Genomic DNA, 13003 nt, shown 5'->3' with positions numbered 1-13003 from the left:
TGTGGTTTGCTCAAACTAAAGAGGAAAGGAGAATGATTGGTTCCAAGTCTTGCAAAAGCTTGCTCACCACCCTCTGGAGTTTAAACCCGTCTGGGTCCGGCAGGTTCACCTTGGACAAAGCTGCAAAACAACAAGAACGTGGCTACAAGTGTCTTCCCATTTGACACCTGTCAGTCAAAGCTGTGTGTGCATGTGTGGGTGGGCAGGCGGCTGCAAGGATGATTGTCAGACTTCCCAAAGTTTGCTCCCCATCTCTTTCCCCTCCTTTGCACTTCAGGAAGACCAAATAACTTCAGACAAACAAAGCATATAAACAGGCAGGAACAGCCGTCATAATGATGGGAGTAGATCGTGAGTCATACAGTAAAGGCAATGTAGCATTAAGGGAGCGTGATTCATTGAATCTAGAGAGGACAAGAGAAAGGTGGATTAAGTCAGCAGTTCCCAAAGTGTGTGGTACCTCCCACTGGGGGTGGGGCAGAGTGATTACCTGGGGGGGGGGATTGATATGAAGCAAGGGGCAGTAGTGGGGACTTTGAAAAGCTGGCATCAAGTCCATCCCTTTTGCTGAATTAAGCTAGTTTTAAGCGGATTGTGAATAAATGTGCATTTCATTGTTGCCATTTTGAATTGTGTAATAATAATAATAATAATAATAATAATAATAATAATAATAATAATAATACCCTGCCCCTCTGGCTGAGTTTCCCCAGCCACTCTGGGCAGCTTCCACCAAAATATTAAAATGCAATGATTCATCAAATATTAAAAGCTTCCCTAAACAGGGCTGCCTTCAGATGTCTTCTAAAAATCTGGTACAGTGGTACCTTGGGTTACAGACGCTTCAGGTTACAGACACTTCAGGTTACAGACTCCGCTAACCCAGAAATAGTACCTCGGGTTAAGAACTTTGCTTCAGGATGCGAACAGAAATCGTGCAGCGGCGGTGCAGCGGCAGCAGGAGGCCCCATTAGCTAAAGTGGTGCTTCAGGTTAAGAACAGTTTCAGGTTAAGAATGGACCTCCGGAACGAATTAAGTTCTTAACCTGAGGTACCACTGTAGTTATTTTTCTCTTTGACATCTGGTAGGAGGGCATTCCACAGGGCAGGCGCCACTACCGAGAAGGCCCTCTGCCTGGTTCCTTGTAGCTTTGCTTCTCACAGTGAGGGAACCGCCAGAAGGCCCTCGGCGCTGGACCTCAGTGTCCGGGCAGAATGATGGGGGTGGAGATGCTCCTTCAGGTATACCTGGGCCAAAGCCATTTAGGGCTTTAAAGGACAGCACCAACACTTTGAATTGTGCTCAGAAACGTACTGTATTGCATTGTTATCTTCCTTAGTGGGGCATGCAAACTGCTATTAGGAATAATGTTTTTAATAGGGTAGGGGGCGGTGGGGATGAGTTCATGGAACCAAGGTAGCTGTGGTTCAAAAAAGTTTGGAAACCACAAGATTATACCAAAGACAGCTCCAAGCCTGAGGACCCCAGTCTAAGTCTCCTCTGATGGGACTTTTCCTATCCCTGTGGGATCTTAGCTGCACACCTTAGGGCTTAGGTGATAGCAACAAGGAGTGATGATGCCATTTTAAATTCCTCACTGGAGTTGGATCTATACTGATTTTAAAAAACGGTATAAAAGTTCTTAATGTGAAATCCCATTGGCGACGGATCGCTGCTCTACATCGCCACCTGGTGTCACATGTTTATAACGCAGTTATAATGATATAATTGACAAGTGTAGTTGAGTCCAAGGCATCACATAGCAAGAAATATGAAATGTCAGCTCACAGGGGACTGCTGAGGCCAGGTGGGGATTTCAGGGCTGGCTAATGTGCTCTACTCAAATGTAAGGCAGCAGGGTCATGTCGTTTGGGTAGCCCAGGACCTCCACACACACTGCCCAGGCTTGTGTGTCAAGGAGGTCACTTTGGTGCTACTAAAGCAGGGGTTTGACTTCACCCACAGAGTGATGGGTGTAAGCAACAACATAAACAGCAAATGGACCCTCTTATACAGTGGTACCTCGCAAGACGAATGCCTCGCAAGACAAAAAACTCGCTAGACGAAAGGGTTTTTTGTTTTTTGAGCTGCTTCGCAAGACGATTTTCCCTATGGGCTTGCTTCGCAAGAGGGAAACGTCTTGCAAGTTTGTTTCCTTTTTCTTAACACCGTTAATACAGTTGCGACTTGACTTTGAGGAGCAACTCATAGAATGCGGTGTGGTAGCCTTTTTTTGAGGTTTTTAAAGACTTTGGTGATTTTTGAAGCTTTTCCAAAACTTTCCCGACACCGTGCTTCGCAAGACGAAAAAAATCGCAAGACGACAAAACTCGCGGAATGAATTAATTTCGTCTTGCGAAGCACCACTGTATATAGAGGGCCCTGACTTCTGACTGCAGAAAAGAGGGGGACTGGGAGACCATCAAGGGAAAAGCCACAGGTCAGTGGTAGAGACTTGCATGAAAAAATAAAATGAAAAAAAAAATATTAGTCACATTTTCAGTCCCTGGCATTTACAGGCAGAGCTGTGAAAACTCCGAAAAATCTCGTACAGTCATACCTCGGAAGTCAAACGCCTTGTGAGTCAAATGTTTTGGCTCCCGAATGCCGCAGACCCAGGAGTGAGTGTTCCGGTTTACAAATGTTCTTCTGAATGTCCTACACGGGTTCTGTGGGTTCTGATTGGCTGCAGGAATTGGAAGCTGTGCTTTGGTTTCTGAATGTTTTGGAAGTCAAACAGACTTCTGGAACAGATTCTGTTCGAGTTCCAAGGTACAACTGTATATATGACTTAATAACTTTGTTCCGGCCGTTCCAATCTTTAACTACCAATAAATAAACAAATAAATATATTGTGGTCACCGGGACAATTAATGCAACAGCCAGATTGCAAAATCAATATGCCAATACTGAAGTTGCAACTTAATAAATAGGACACCAGGCTTCCTGGGGTTGCAGAGGTCCAAGGCATCACATCACTAAGGTGTCTATGAAGCAGAGGCTTGCAAGACTTGAAAAGGGCCAGAGCTCAGTGGTAGAACATCTGTCTGTCATGCAGGAAGTCTCATGTTCAAACTCTGGTATCTCCCTGTAAGCTTGAAAATGTCCCCTGCCTGAAACTCAGGAGAGCCACTGCCTATCAGTGCATACAATGCTGTGCTAGATGGGCCAAGTGTTTGTCTCTGTGGCGCTAGGGACACGGGTGGCGCTGTGGGTTAAACCACAGAGCCTAGGACTTGCCGATCAGAAGGTCGGCGGTTCGAATCCCCGCAACGGGGTGAGCTCCCATTGCTCGGTCCCTGCTCCTGCCCACCTAGCAGTTCGAAAGCATGTCAAGGTGCAAGTAGATAGGTACCACTCCGGCAGGAAGGTAAATGGTGTTTCCGTGCGCTGCTCTAGTTCGCCAGAAGCAGCTTACTCATGCTGGCCACATGACCCGGAAGCTGTACGCCGGCTCCCTCGGCCAATAAAGCGAGATCAGCACCGCAACCCCAGAGTCGGCCACGACTGGACCTAATGGTCAGGGGTCCCTTTACCTTTACCTTTAAGGCAGTTCAGGATTCTTCCTTACTGATAATTCAATTGTTTTAACTTTTTCTGCGAACCACTTTCAGGGTTTTCTTTTTTTACGATCAAGCAGTGTACCTTTAATGACATAAATAGAGGTGTATTTTACCCAGAAAATACTCACAAGCCAGATTCTGAGCAGGTATTCCTAATCCAGGCACCTCTCGGTCCTGCGCTGAAAATATTTTCTGTGTAAAAAAATCATTATTTGGAAGATGCATGTGCCTATCAAAAGAGGCACGACGTATCGTGCACATGTTAGATCATTGCCGGAATATGAGGGGGGGGGACACATTTGGGGAAGAGGCCCTTATCCCACACTGCAGTGTGGGATTTCTAAATTAGTCATCTCGACTACGGAGATGGCTTTAAAAGGCAGAAGACTGTTTTCTAAATTAGCTCCTGTTACTTAACGGACTGACATTTTCCATCACTGGCAATGACGACTTGGGAAACTTCCCAGCGTGGGCATATGCCGCTTCAATCTGACGTGCCGGGAAATCTGGGGGAGCCACAGACGGCTCGGTGACGAAGACCGGAAATGAAAGCCAAGAGAGATGACGGAAAGCTCAGGTGATCGACTGTGTTGTCACCCGATGAGTGTCAACCGCTTGTGTTTTGCTGCCATGTAATGACTCCTGGAAGAACTGTGGAGCAAGGTAGACATTAACCGTCTCCCCCACAAGCCACGCTTCATGCCAGCCCCAGAGATATACTGTTTACCTCCCTGTTTGCCACCCTGCCTCGAAACCCCAGAGTCATTCTTTTACTCACTCCCTTCTGTTTTCATATTAAAGAAGCTGCCAGTTCCTTCCACGTCTTCCTGAGAGGTGATATGACAGCCATCTTCAAATACTTGACACATGGAAGAGGGAGCAAGCTTGTTTCCTGCGACTCCAGAGGGTTGGCCCCAAACCAACGGATTCAAATTACAAGGAAGGAGATTCCGAACTGAACATGAGGAAGAACTTTCTGGCAGTGAAAGCTGTCTGACAGCAGAACAGACTCCTTTGGAAGGTGATGGACCCTCCTTCATTGGAGTCTTTCAAGAGAAGTTGGATAGCCATCTGACAAGGATTCTTTAGCTGGGATGAGTGCATTGCAGGGGGTTGGAATAGATGCCCCTTGGGGTCCCTTCCAGCTCTACAAATCTATGTTTCTATGAGTCCACATGTTCTTCAGCCTTCAGTGCCCAGATGTTGCCACACAGCCTCTCCTGTCACCTGTGACCACTGGATCTGCTGTCTGGGCATGGAGGAAGCCAGAGTCTAGTACAGGCACAGGCTAACTCAGCCCTCCAGATGTTTTGGGACTTCAACTCCCATCATCCCTGACCACTGGTACTGTTAGCTAGGGATGATGGGAGTTGTAGTTCCAAAACATCTGGAGGGCCGAATTTGCCTATGCCTGGTCTAGTGGCATCCCAAGACACTGTTTTGAAGAACAGTGCTTAAGACTGCATTCACATAATATTTATTCCATTTCCCCGGTGTTTCCTTGTTAATTTCCACATATTTTAACTTTCATATAACGTAAAAGCCACTTTTGGAAAACCAGCGGAATTTAGTGAATGCTTAATGCTTATTTGCAGCTCCCTTAAAGTGATGGAATTCAGGGCAGTATATTGCCATATAGTTCTTTTCTACTATCTCCGTAGAAATCATAGAATTGTAGAGTTGGAAGGTTTCCTGAGGATCATCTCATCCAACCCCACGCAGTGCAGGACAATGCAGCTGTCCCATGTGGGAATCAAACTTGCAACCTTCTCAGCACCATGCTCTAACCAGCTGAGCTATCCACTATCATGGGGGAATGGAAGCAAGCATGTGTGAAACGGGTGGAGGACAGTGGCATGCTCCAATGATGTTTTTTGCTGTGTTACACAACGTTTGCTGGCGTGAAAAAACATGCTGCTCTGGTTCGCCAGAAGCAGCTTAGTCATGCTGGCCACATGACCCGGAAGCTGTATGCCAGCTCCCTCAGCTAGTAAAGCGAGATGAGCGCCGCAACCCCAGAGTCAGCCATGACTGGACCTAATGGTCAGGGGTCCCTTTACCTTTACCTATATTGCTCAAAAAGCCACAGTTCCATAACACAACAGGTACCACAGTGTGAAAGGAATGTTAGAAAATGGGGAACAAGTACTAGCATTATATTTGGGAAAGCTAACACAATATTCCTAAAGGCCAGGGTTCCACCTACTCTATAGGACGTGGGTGGGGCTGTGGTCTAAACCACTGAGCCTCTTGGGCTTGCCGATCAGAAGGTCGGCAGTTCGGATCCCCGTGAATGGGTGAGCTCCTATTGCTCTGTCCCAGCTCCTGCCAACCTAGCAGTTCAAAAGCACACCAATGCAAGTAGATAAATAGGTACCACTGTGGTGGCAAGGTAAACGGCATTTCCGTGTGCTGCTCTGGTTACGCCAGATGCGGCTTCGTCATGCTGGCCACATGACCCAGAAAGCTGTCTGTGAACAAACGCCAGCTCCCTCGGCCTGAAAGTGAAATGAGCGCTGCAATCTCATAGTTGAATTTGACTGGACTTAACCATCCAGGGGTCCTTTACCATTTACTCTCTGGAAAACCCTATTTGGTGGTGTTGTTCCTGGGCGGAAGCATCCAACTCCTCCTGATGACCCATTTATTTAAACTTGCTTTGCCTGGATCAACTGATTCATCGTGCTGCTGTGTTTTATTATTATTACTTATTGATATTTTACTGGAAGTTTTATTGATAAAATTCTCTGTTTTTATTGATGCAGTTCTTTGCAATTTTTGTCATAAAGCTGCATATAGAATTTCCCTTTCCTTTTTAAAAAACGATCTTACTGTATGTTATGTAAGCCACTTAGGGGTTTTGCATACGGAGCAGAATAATAACAATGATAAAATAATAATAATAATAATAATAATAATAATAATAATAATGATTCAATGATTCTATGATTCTAATATACCTAAAGGTTGGTATCCTTGTCTAGAAGGTCCGCCAAAGGGGCTCCTGTTTCCAACGCCACTCCCATCAATGGAACCGTAAGACATATTTTTTTATCAGACGGCTCTGGAGTCGAGCTTTTCCTTTAAAGCTGCACAAAAGAGAAAATACACAGAATTTATTTAAAACACACACAGAGAGGGAGAGAAATCACATAGGAACACAGGAATCAGATGCTTGGTAAGTCTAACTTAGTGTTGCAGAGGCTCTACAAGGTCTCTGTGGAGGTTTAAGGCAGAGAGAAGGAAGCTCAGTTTGAGAATACCAGAGTGAAGAGGTGAGGTTTAGGAGGTCTTTAAAATAGAGAAAGCTGAGGAGGATCTAATGGGAGCATAGGGGGAGGTAGCATAAGATTCCCAAGAATAAACATAGCTCCATGAATGTAGAAGGTCCCAGGTTCACTCCCCAGCATCTTCCGGTAGTTTTGGGAATGTCCCTTGTCTGAAATTCTGGATAGCTTGTGCCGGAAAGTAGACAAAGCTGAACTACATGGGCCAATGGCCTGACTCAGTTTAACGCAGGTTACTGTGGGTTATGTCTATGAATTGGTGCTGGAGGAGACTCTTGAGAGTCCCATGGACTGCAAGAAGATCAAACCTCTCCATTCTGAAGGAAATCAGCCCTGAGTGCTCACTGGAAGGACAGATCCTGAAGCTGAGGCTCCAAGACTTTGGCCACCTCAAGAGAAGAGAAGACTCCCTGGAAAAGGCCCTGATGTTGGGAAAGATGGAGGGCACAAGGAGAAGGGGGCGACAGAGGACGAGATGGTTGGATAGTGTTCTCAAAGCTACCAACATGAGTTTGACCAAACTGCGGGAGGCAGTGGAAGACAGAAGTGCCTGGCGTGCTCTGGTCCATGGGGTCATGAAGAGTCGGACATGACTAAACGACTAAACAACAACATGTCTATGAATAGTGGGATGATCTATTTTGAATATAAAATGGGCATTTTGATAGGAAGGATAATTCCCCCCCCTCTCTCTCTCCAAACCTTGACCACTGTGCTACATCTTTGGCAATTATCTGTCAATCATTCATTGCCCAGAACTCAAACATGTCAATTCACTGTTTGCCAAATCAATTCCTAGCAATTTGGGTCAGTTATGAGATCTCTTTCTCTCTTTCATTCTCTCTCTCTCTCTCTCTCTCCATCATCCAGGGCCCATCACTTAGCAATGAGCTGCCTTCCCTCGCTGTGCATTCCAAATTTATGAGCAACTGCTTTTGTTAGACCGTCCTTTGAGAGAATGTCAACGGCCAGAACACAGCCCTGGAATAATTGCACAAACCCCCGTACTCCCATTGAGTTATACACTGCGCATGTCAGAGGTCAATCGCAAGATCTGTACGGCAGGATTACTCTCCCCCCCAATTCTTTTTTTCATAAAAGGGACTCTGGCTTTCAACTCATTCGTGCCCTTTCCCCTCAGATGTTTTGTGAAGCATGCTACATTTTCCACGTCCTTCAAGAAAGGTGCCAGGAGGTGTTTTAAGAAGTGGTATGGCAAAAGTCTCTCGAATTACTCACTGCAAATGACTGCTGAGCCGAGCTGCTAGAAATGGAGTCTCAGGTTAGGCTGGCCATGACAATAATTCAGACGTATTTCCAAACCACAGTTTGCTGGTCAGAATCCCCACCGTGGAGTCATGCGGTTCATCATTCCCTTGCATACGTGGGCTCTGCCCTCCCTCATTATCACTTGCCATATTTTGCTATGATGTACAAATCAGCAGCAGCATCCTTAAAATCACTGTTTGCCTGTTTCAAACCATGGTGTGGAGGTATAGAACTAACCACAGTTTACTGATCTGCATGACACAGCAGCATAGCTACTAAAACCAGGAAGGAACCAGAGAGAGGAGATTTATATGTACAGTGGTACCTTGGGTTACAGATGCTTCAGGTTACAGACACTTCAGGTTACAGAATCTGCTAACCCTGAAATAGTACCTCGGGTTAAGAACTTTTCTTCAGGATGAGAACAGAAATCGTGTGGCGGCGGAGCAGTGGCAGTGGGAGGCCCGATTAGCTAAAGTGGTACCTCAGGTTAAGAACAGTTTCAGGTTAAGAATGGACTTCCAGAACAAATTAAGTTCTTAACCCGAGGTACCACTGTATAGATCTTATCTATCTATCATCTATCTATCTATCTATCTATCTATCTATCTATATCTATCTATCTATCTATCTATCTATCTATCATCTATCTATCTATCATCTATCTATCTATCATCTATCTATCTATCTATCTATCATCTATCTATCTATATCTATCTAATCTATCATCATCTATCTATCCATCTATCCAATATCATAACTTGCCAGCCAAAAAGGGCTTTGCACACTGTTCAATAACATAGGATGCCCACCTAAGCTCCACAAGATGATTGTCTCCTTCCACAAGAACATGTGGAAGGACACCATCCAGGATGATGGCTCATCCTCCGACACCTTCCCTATAAAAAGCAGTGTGAAACAGGACTCTATTCTTGCCCAAAACCTCTTTGGCATATACTTATCCCTGTTGTTGTTCTATGCCTTTATCTCAACAGGAGATTGTGTGTACATCCACTGAAGGATGTCTGTTCAACCTGGCACGTCTCCACACCCAAGACAAAAACGTGGTGGGTTCTTATTCAAGAGTTGTCATTTGCAGATGGCACAGTCTTCACAACACACTCCAACCATTTTGCCCAAGCCTGCAAGGAGTTCAGCCTTACCATCAACCTGATGAAGACCAACATCCTGGGTGAGGAAGTGAGCAGCACTCCACATGTCAGCATTGGTGACCACACCCCTTGAGGTGGTGGACTATTTTGTCTATCTATGGGAGAAAGGGATGCTAATGTCCAGTACAAATGGATGCCAACAGGATGTGGGCAACTTACACCTGCCAGGTTGTGAGAGCTCAATGCCTTCCACATGCACTGCATTGGGAAGATGGCAGGACAGAGTCTCAAAGAAAGATGCGTCCTTCCAAGCAGACATAGCCAGCATGTCTGCACTCCTGTCTCAGCAATGTCTACACTGGCTTGGTCATGTCCACAGAAAGGAAAATGGTAGAATCCACAAAGACAGGTTTTACCGGGAGTTGGCTTCAGGCAACAGGCCCACTGGTAGACCAACTTTGTACTGCAAAGAGGTCTGCAACATGACACAAAGGCTGGAAACATCAACCCTGCTGTGCAAGAATCCCTTGCGTATGACCTCAGAGCCTGGAGACAATCAGTCAGGTTGTGTATCCACAGGAGTGACCAGAGAAGGAATGTCCGATGGGAGGAGTGCACAGAAAAGAATTGCCATGGTGCACATGGCACTAGATACCTTCATCTGCCCCAGCTGCAACAAAACATGTTTCTTCTGTATTGGCCTCTACAGCCACAGTAGACAATGGTTTGACTTCACCCCTGAAGGTACTCTTACATTGTCTCCCAAGTCAGATGGAAGCCAACAGCATTCCAATATGAATTGTGTCTGAATTTAGCCGGTGGGGACTGTAATCCCTTGATCACAATGCTAACAACTAATAATCTTCAGGTCCCGGGCACATTAAACAATGAAAACATCCTCCCTGATCTTTCTAGGCAGTTCCATAAAAGAGGACATCCCAGGAAGCAATAAACGTAGTTTTCCCAGAACTGATAGATGTTAAGAGTAATGTCATTTGAGCGGTTAATGTTCATAAAAAGTGGGCCCCGTGAACATTCAATGCGCTACATGGGTAATGTGCACATAATCCGTCTATGAAGATGGAATTGTGTGCTTTTACCAGTCAATATATACAGTCCCCAAGAGCCATAGGGGAATGTGCATTTCTCAACTGCACATTAACTGCTCGGCTTACATTACCTCTCACACACATGCATACATACATAAAATATGATCTGATATTTATCTGTATCAGTAGAGATTGCCTGGGACTGACGGCAAAGGATGCGCTCTACAAATGAACACCAGCTTTTCTCAACTGAGTACAGCTTCCACAAAGCACATTTAGGGGTTAATACCCAGAGTCATTGCTTCAGGGCCTCAAAACACAGGCACAGTAAATAGAATTCTGCACAGTTCTCTGTAACAGGAGAATAGCAGCGCGCACGCGCACACACACACACAGATTTGAGGCAGTAAATAAACTCATTATGTTGTCCAAATGCCCTCAGCACATTTTGCCTCTAGGAGAAGCTTCCCTCCTCCACCAAAACAGGCCACAGTCCATGCAAAAAAAAAATACTTGTCAAAATGCCTCAAGGACACTGCAAATGTGAAGGGCATGCCCTCAGGCATACAAGATACCTTATCCTCAGCAGGGCAATCTTGGTCCTTTCTCATCGCTCCCCGAGACTTGTAGCATTCGATGTTTATTCCTGCTTTAATGTGAAACTGTTGCTCACAGCTCTGCCCAAGAACCAACTTCAACAGGTTTGGGGTTGTTGTGTTTTTTGTTTCGTTTTGTTTTGTTTTTTAAAAAGCAAAAGCTTTCCAGAGTGCCCCAAGAACTAACATGGTCTAAAACTGTTCACAAAAAAGGAACAGGATCCAAGACAATACCCAGAAGCCTAGAGAGGACCTTCTACAGCCATCTAGTTGGCTGTTGTTATTGTTGTAGGAGTGGAACACTTGACAGTTACCTACCTTGCAGCTACAAAGTGCTTCCTCCAAATTATTTTCTTTGAACCGTCAAAATGGATATCTTAAGAACTGAACTGTGACCAGGAAAACAACCAGCTCTGTTCCCAATTCTAAGGGGAAACAGAGGAGGGAAGGAAAGTTCAAGGAGAAAGAAAGAGAGGCCATCAGAAGGTAAAGGGATCCCTGACCATTAGGTCGAGTCACGGACAATTCTGGGGTTGCAGCGCTCATCTCGCTTTATTGGACGAGGGAGCTGGCATACAGCTTCCGGGTCATGTGGCCAGCATGACTAAGCCGCTTCTGGTGAACTAGAGCAGCGCACGGAAACGCCATTTACCTTCCCGCTGGAGCGGTACCTATTTATCTATTTGCACTTTGACATGCTTTCATTTTTTTTTAATAAATATTTTTATTAAGTTTCTTTTCTTACAGTCAGAAATATGAAATGTAGAGAAAAAAGAAAAAGAACAAAGAGAAAGAAAAATATATAACAATCCAACTTTCCATAATATTTTTAACAATCCAACTGGACTTCCCCACATCCTCCAAACCCTGCGTTCTTTGCAATAAAAGCTCAGCAATTTGTTACCTTATTTCATAACTTATTGTATCTTTCGATTATCATGTTTCTAAGTTCACAATGTTATATCCCAATTCTTATATATTTAGAATAAACATAATAAAGTTGTTTCGTGTTTTCGCCTCTTCTTTTTTTTATAACTTAGTTTCCAATTCACCTAATCGAATTGCTGAAGCAAAGGTTTCCTAATCGTACACATTCTTAACATTCATACAGCTTATAATGTTTTTGCAAATAGTCCTTAAATTTTTTCCAGTCCTCCTCCATTATTTCCTCTCCCAAGTCTCGGATTCTGCCAGTCATTTCAGCCAATTCCATGTAGTCCATCAACTGCGTCTGCCATTCCTCCAGCGTGGGTAAATCTTGTGTCTTCCAGCACTTTGCAATGAGGATTCTTGCTGCTGTAGTAGCATACATAAACAAAGATCTATCCTTCTTTGACACCTTCTGGTCCACCATGCCCAGAAGGAAGGCCTCTGGTTTCTTGGGAAAGGTATATCTAAATACCTTTTTTAACTCATTGTAAATCACTTCCCAGAAGGCCTTCACTTTTGGGCAGGTCCACCAGATGTGAAAGAATGTCCCTTCCGCCTCCTTACATTTCCAACATTTGTTATCAGACAGGTGATATATTTTAGCCAGCTTAACTGGAGTCATGTACCACCGGTATACCATTTTCATAATGTTTTCCTTCAGGGCATTACATGCCGTGAACTTCATTCCGGTTTGACATGCTTTCAAACTGCTAGGTTGGCAGGAGCTGGGATTGAGCAACGGGAGCTCACCCCGTCGCGGGGATTCGAACCGCCGACCTTCTGATCGGCAAGTCCTAGGCTCTGTAGTTTAATCCACAGCACCACCCGTGTCCCACCATCAGAAGTAGTGGATATCAAAAAGAGGGCTTCGTGGTAGTGCACTGTCCATGGTGCTGATCGGAGCCGATCCTGCCCAAGCCATTTCATTAAGTCTGCTCTCTCTTTTTGTGGGGTCTGGTTTTACAGTGAAATATGTGATTTCAGGGATCCTGTAGTTCTTCTCTAAAGGAACAGTTCCCCCCTAGGGAAAAGTACCACCTTTCACTATAAACTAAGCATGCCTCAACATCTCTTGGTAAAGCACTTGCCAAGAGCTGCCAGCTTAAAGGAGGCAAACATTATCAGCACTTTTTTGTGTCCCTTGAAAGATGATGAGATTGTGCAGGGGGACCTTTTTTGGGAAATCAATAAATTTC

General features: G+C 44.9%; 1 protein-coding gene across 5 annotated transcripts in view; it reads right to left on the bottom strand.

The window, feature by feature from the left end:
* The window catches only part of TSNARE1 (t-SNARE domain containing 1), a 442991-nt gene that overhangs the window by 325857 nt on the left and 104131 nt on the right, over positions 1–13003 (bottom strand). For 4 of the 5 annotated variants that reach the window (XM_028736058.2, XM_028736057.2, XM_028736055.2 and 1 more), the window contains one exon: positions 6525–6653. The exons of the other annotated variant lie outside the window; for it this stretch is intronic. In XM_028736058.2, coding sequence (XP_028591891.2) covers positions 6525–6609 — 85 coding nt within the window. In that variant the 5' untranslated portion in view covers positions 6610–6653. The remainder of the gene's footprint in view (positions 1–6524; positions 6654–13003) is intronic. 5 annotated transcript variants of the gene reach the window in all.

This window comes from Podarcis muralis, chromosome 8 (genome assembly GCF_964188315.1).
Source record: "Podarcis muralis chromosome 8, rPodMur119.hap1.1, whole genome shotgun sequence".
Classification (NCBI taxonomy): Eukaryota; Metazoa; Chordata; class Lepidosauria; order Squamata; family Lacertidae; genus Podarcis; species Podarcis muralis.
Note: the sequence above shows the minus strand (reverse complement) of the source record. Positions and strands in the feature narration are given on the sequence as shown.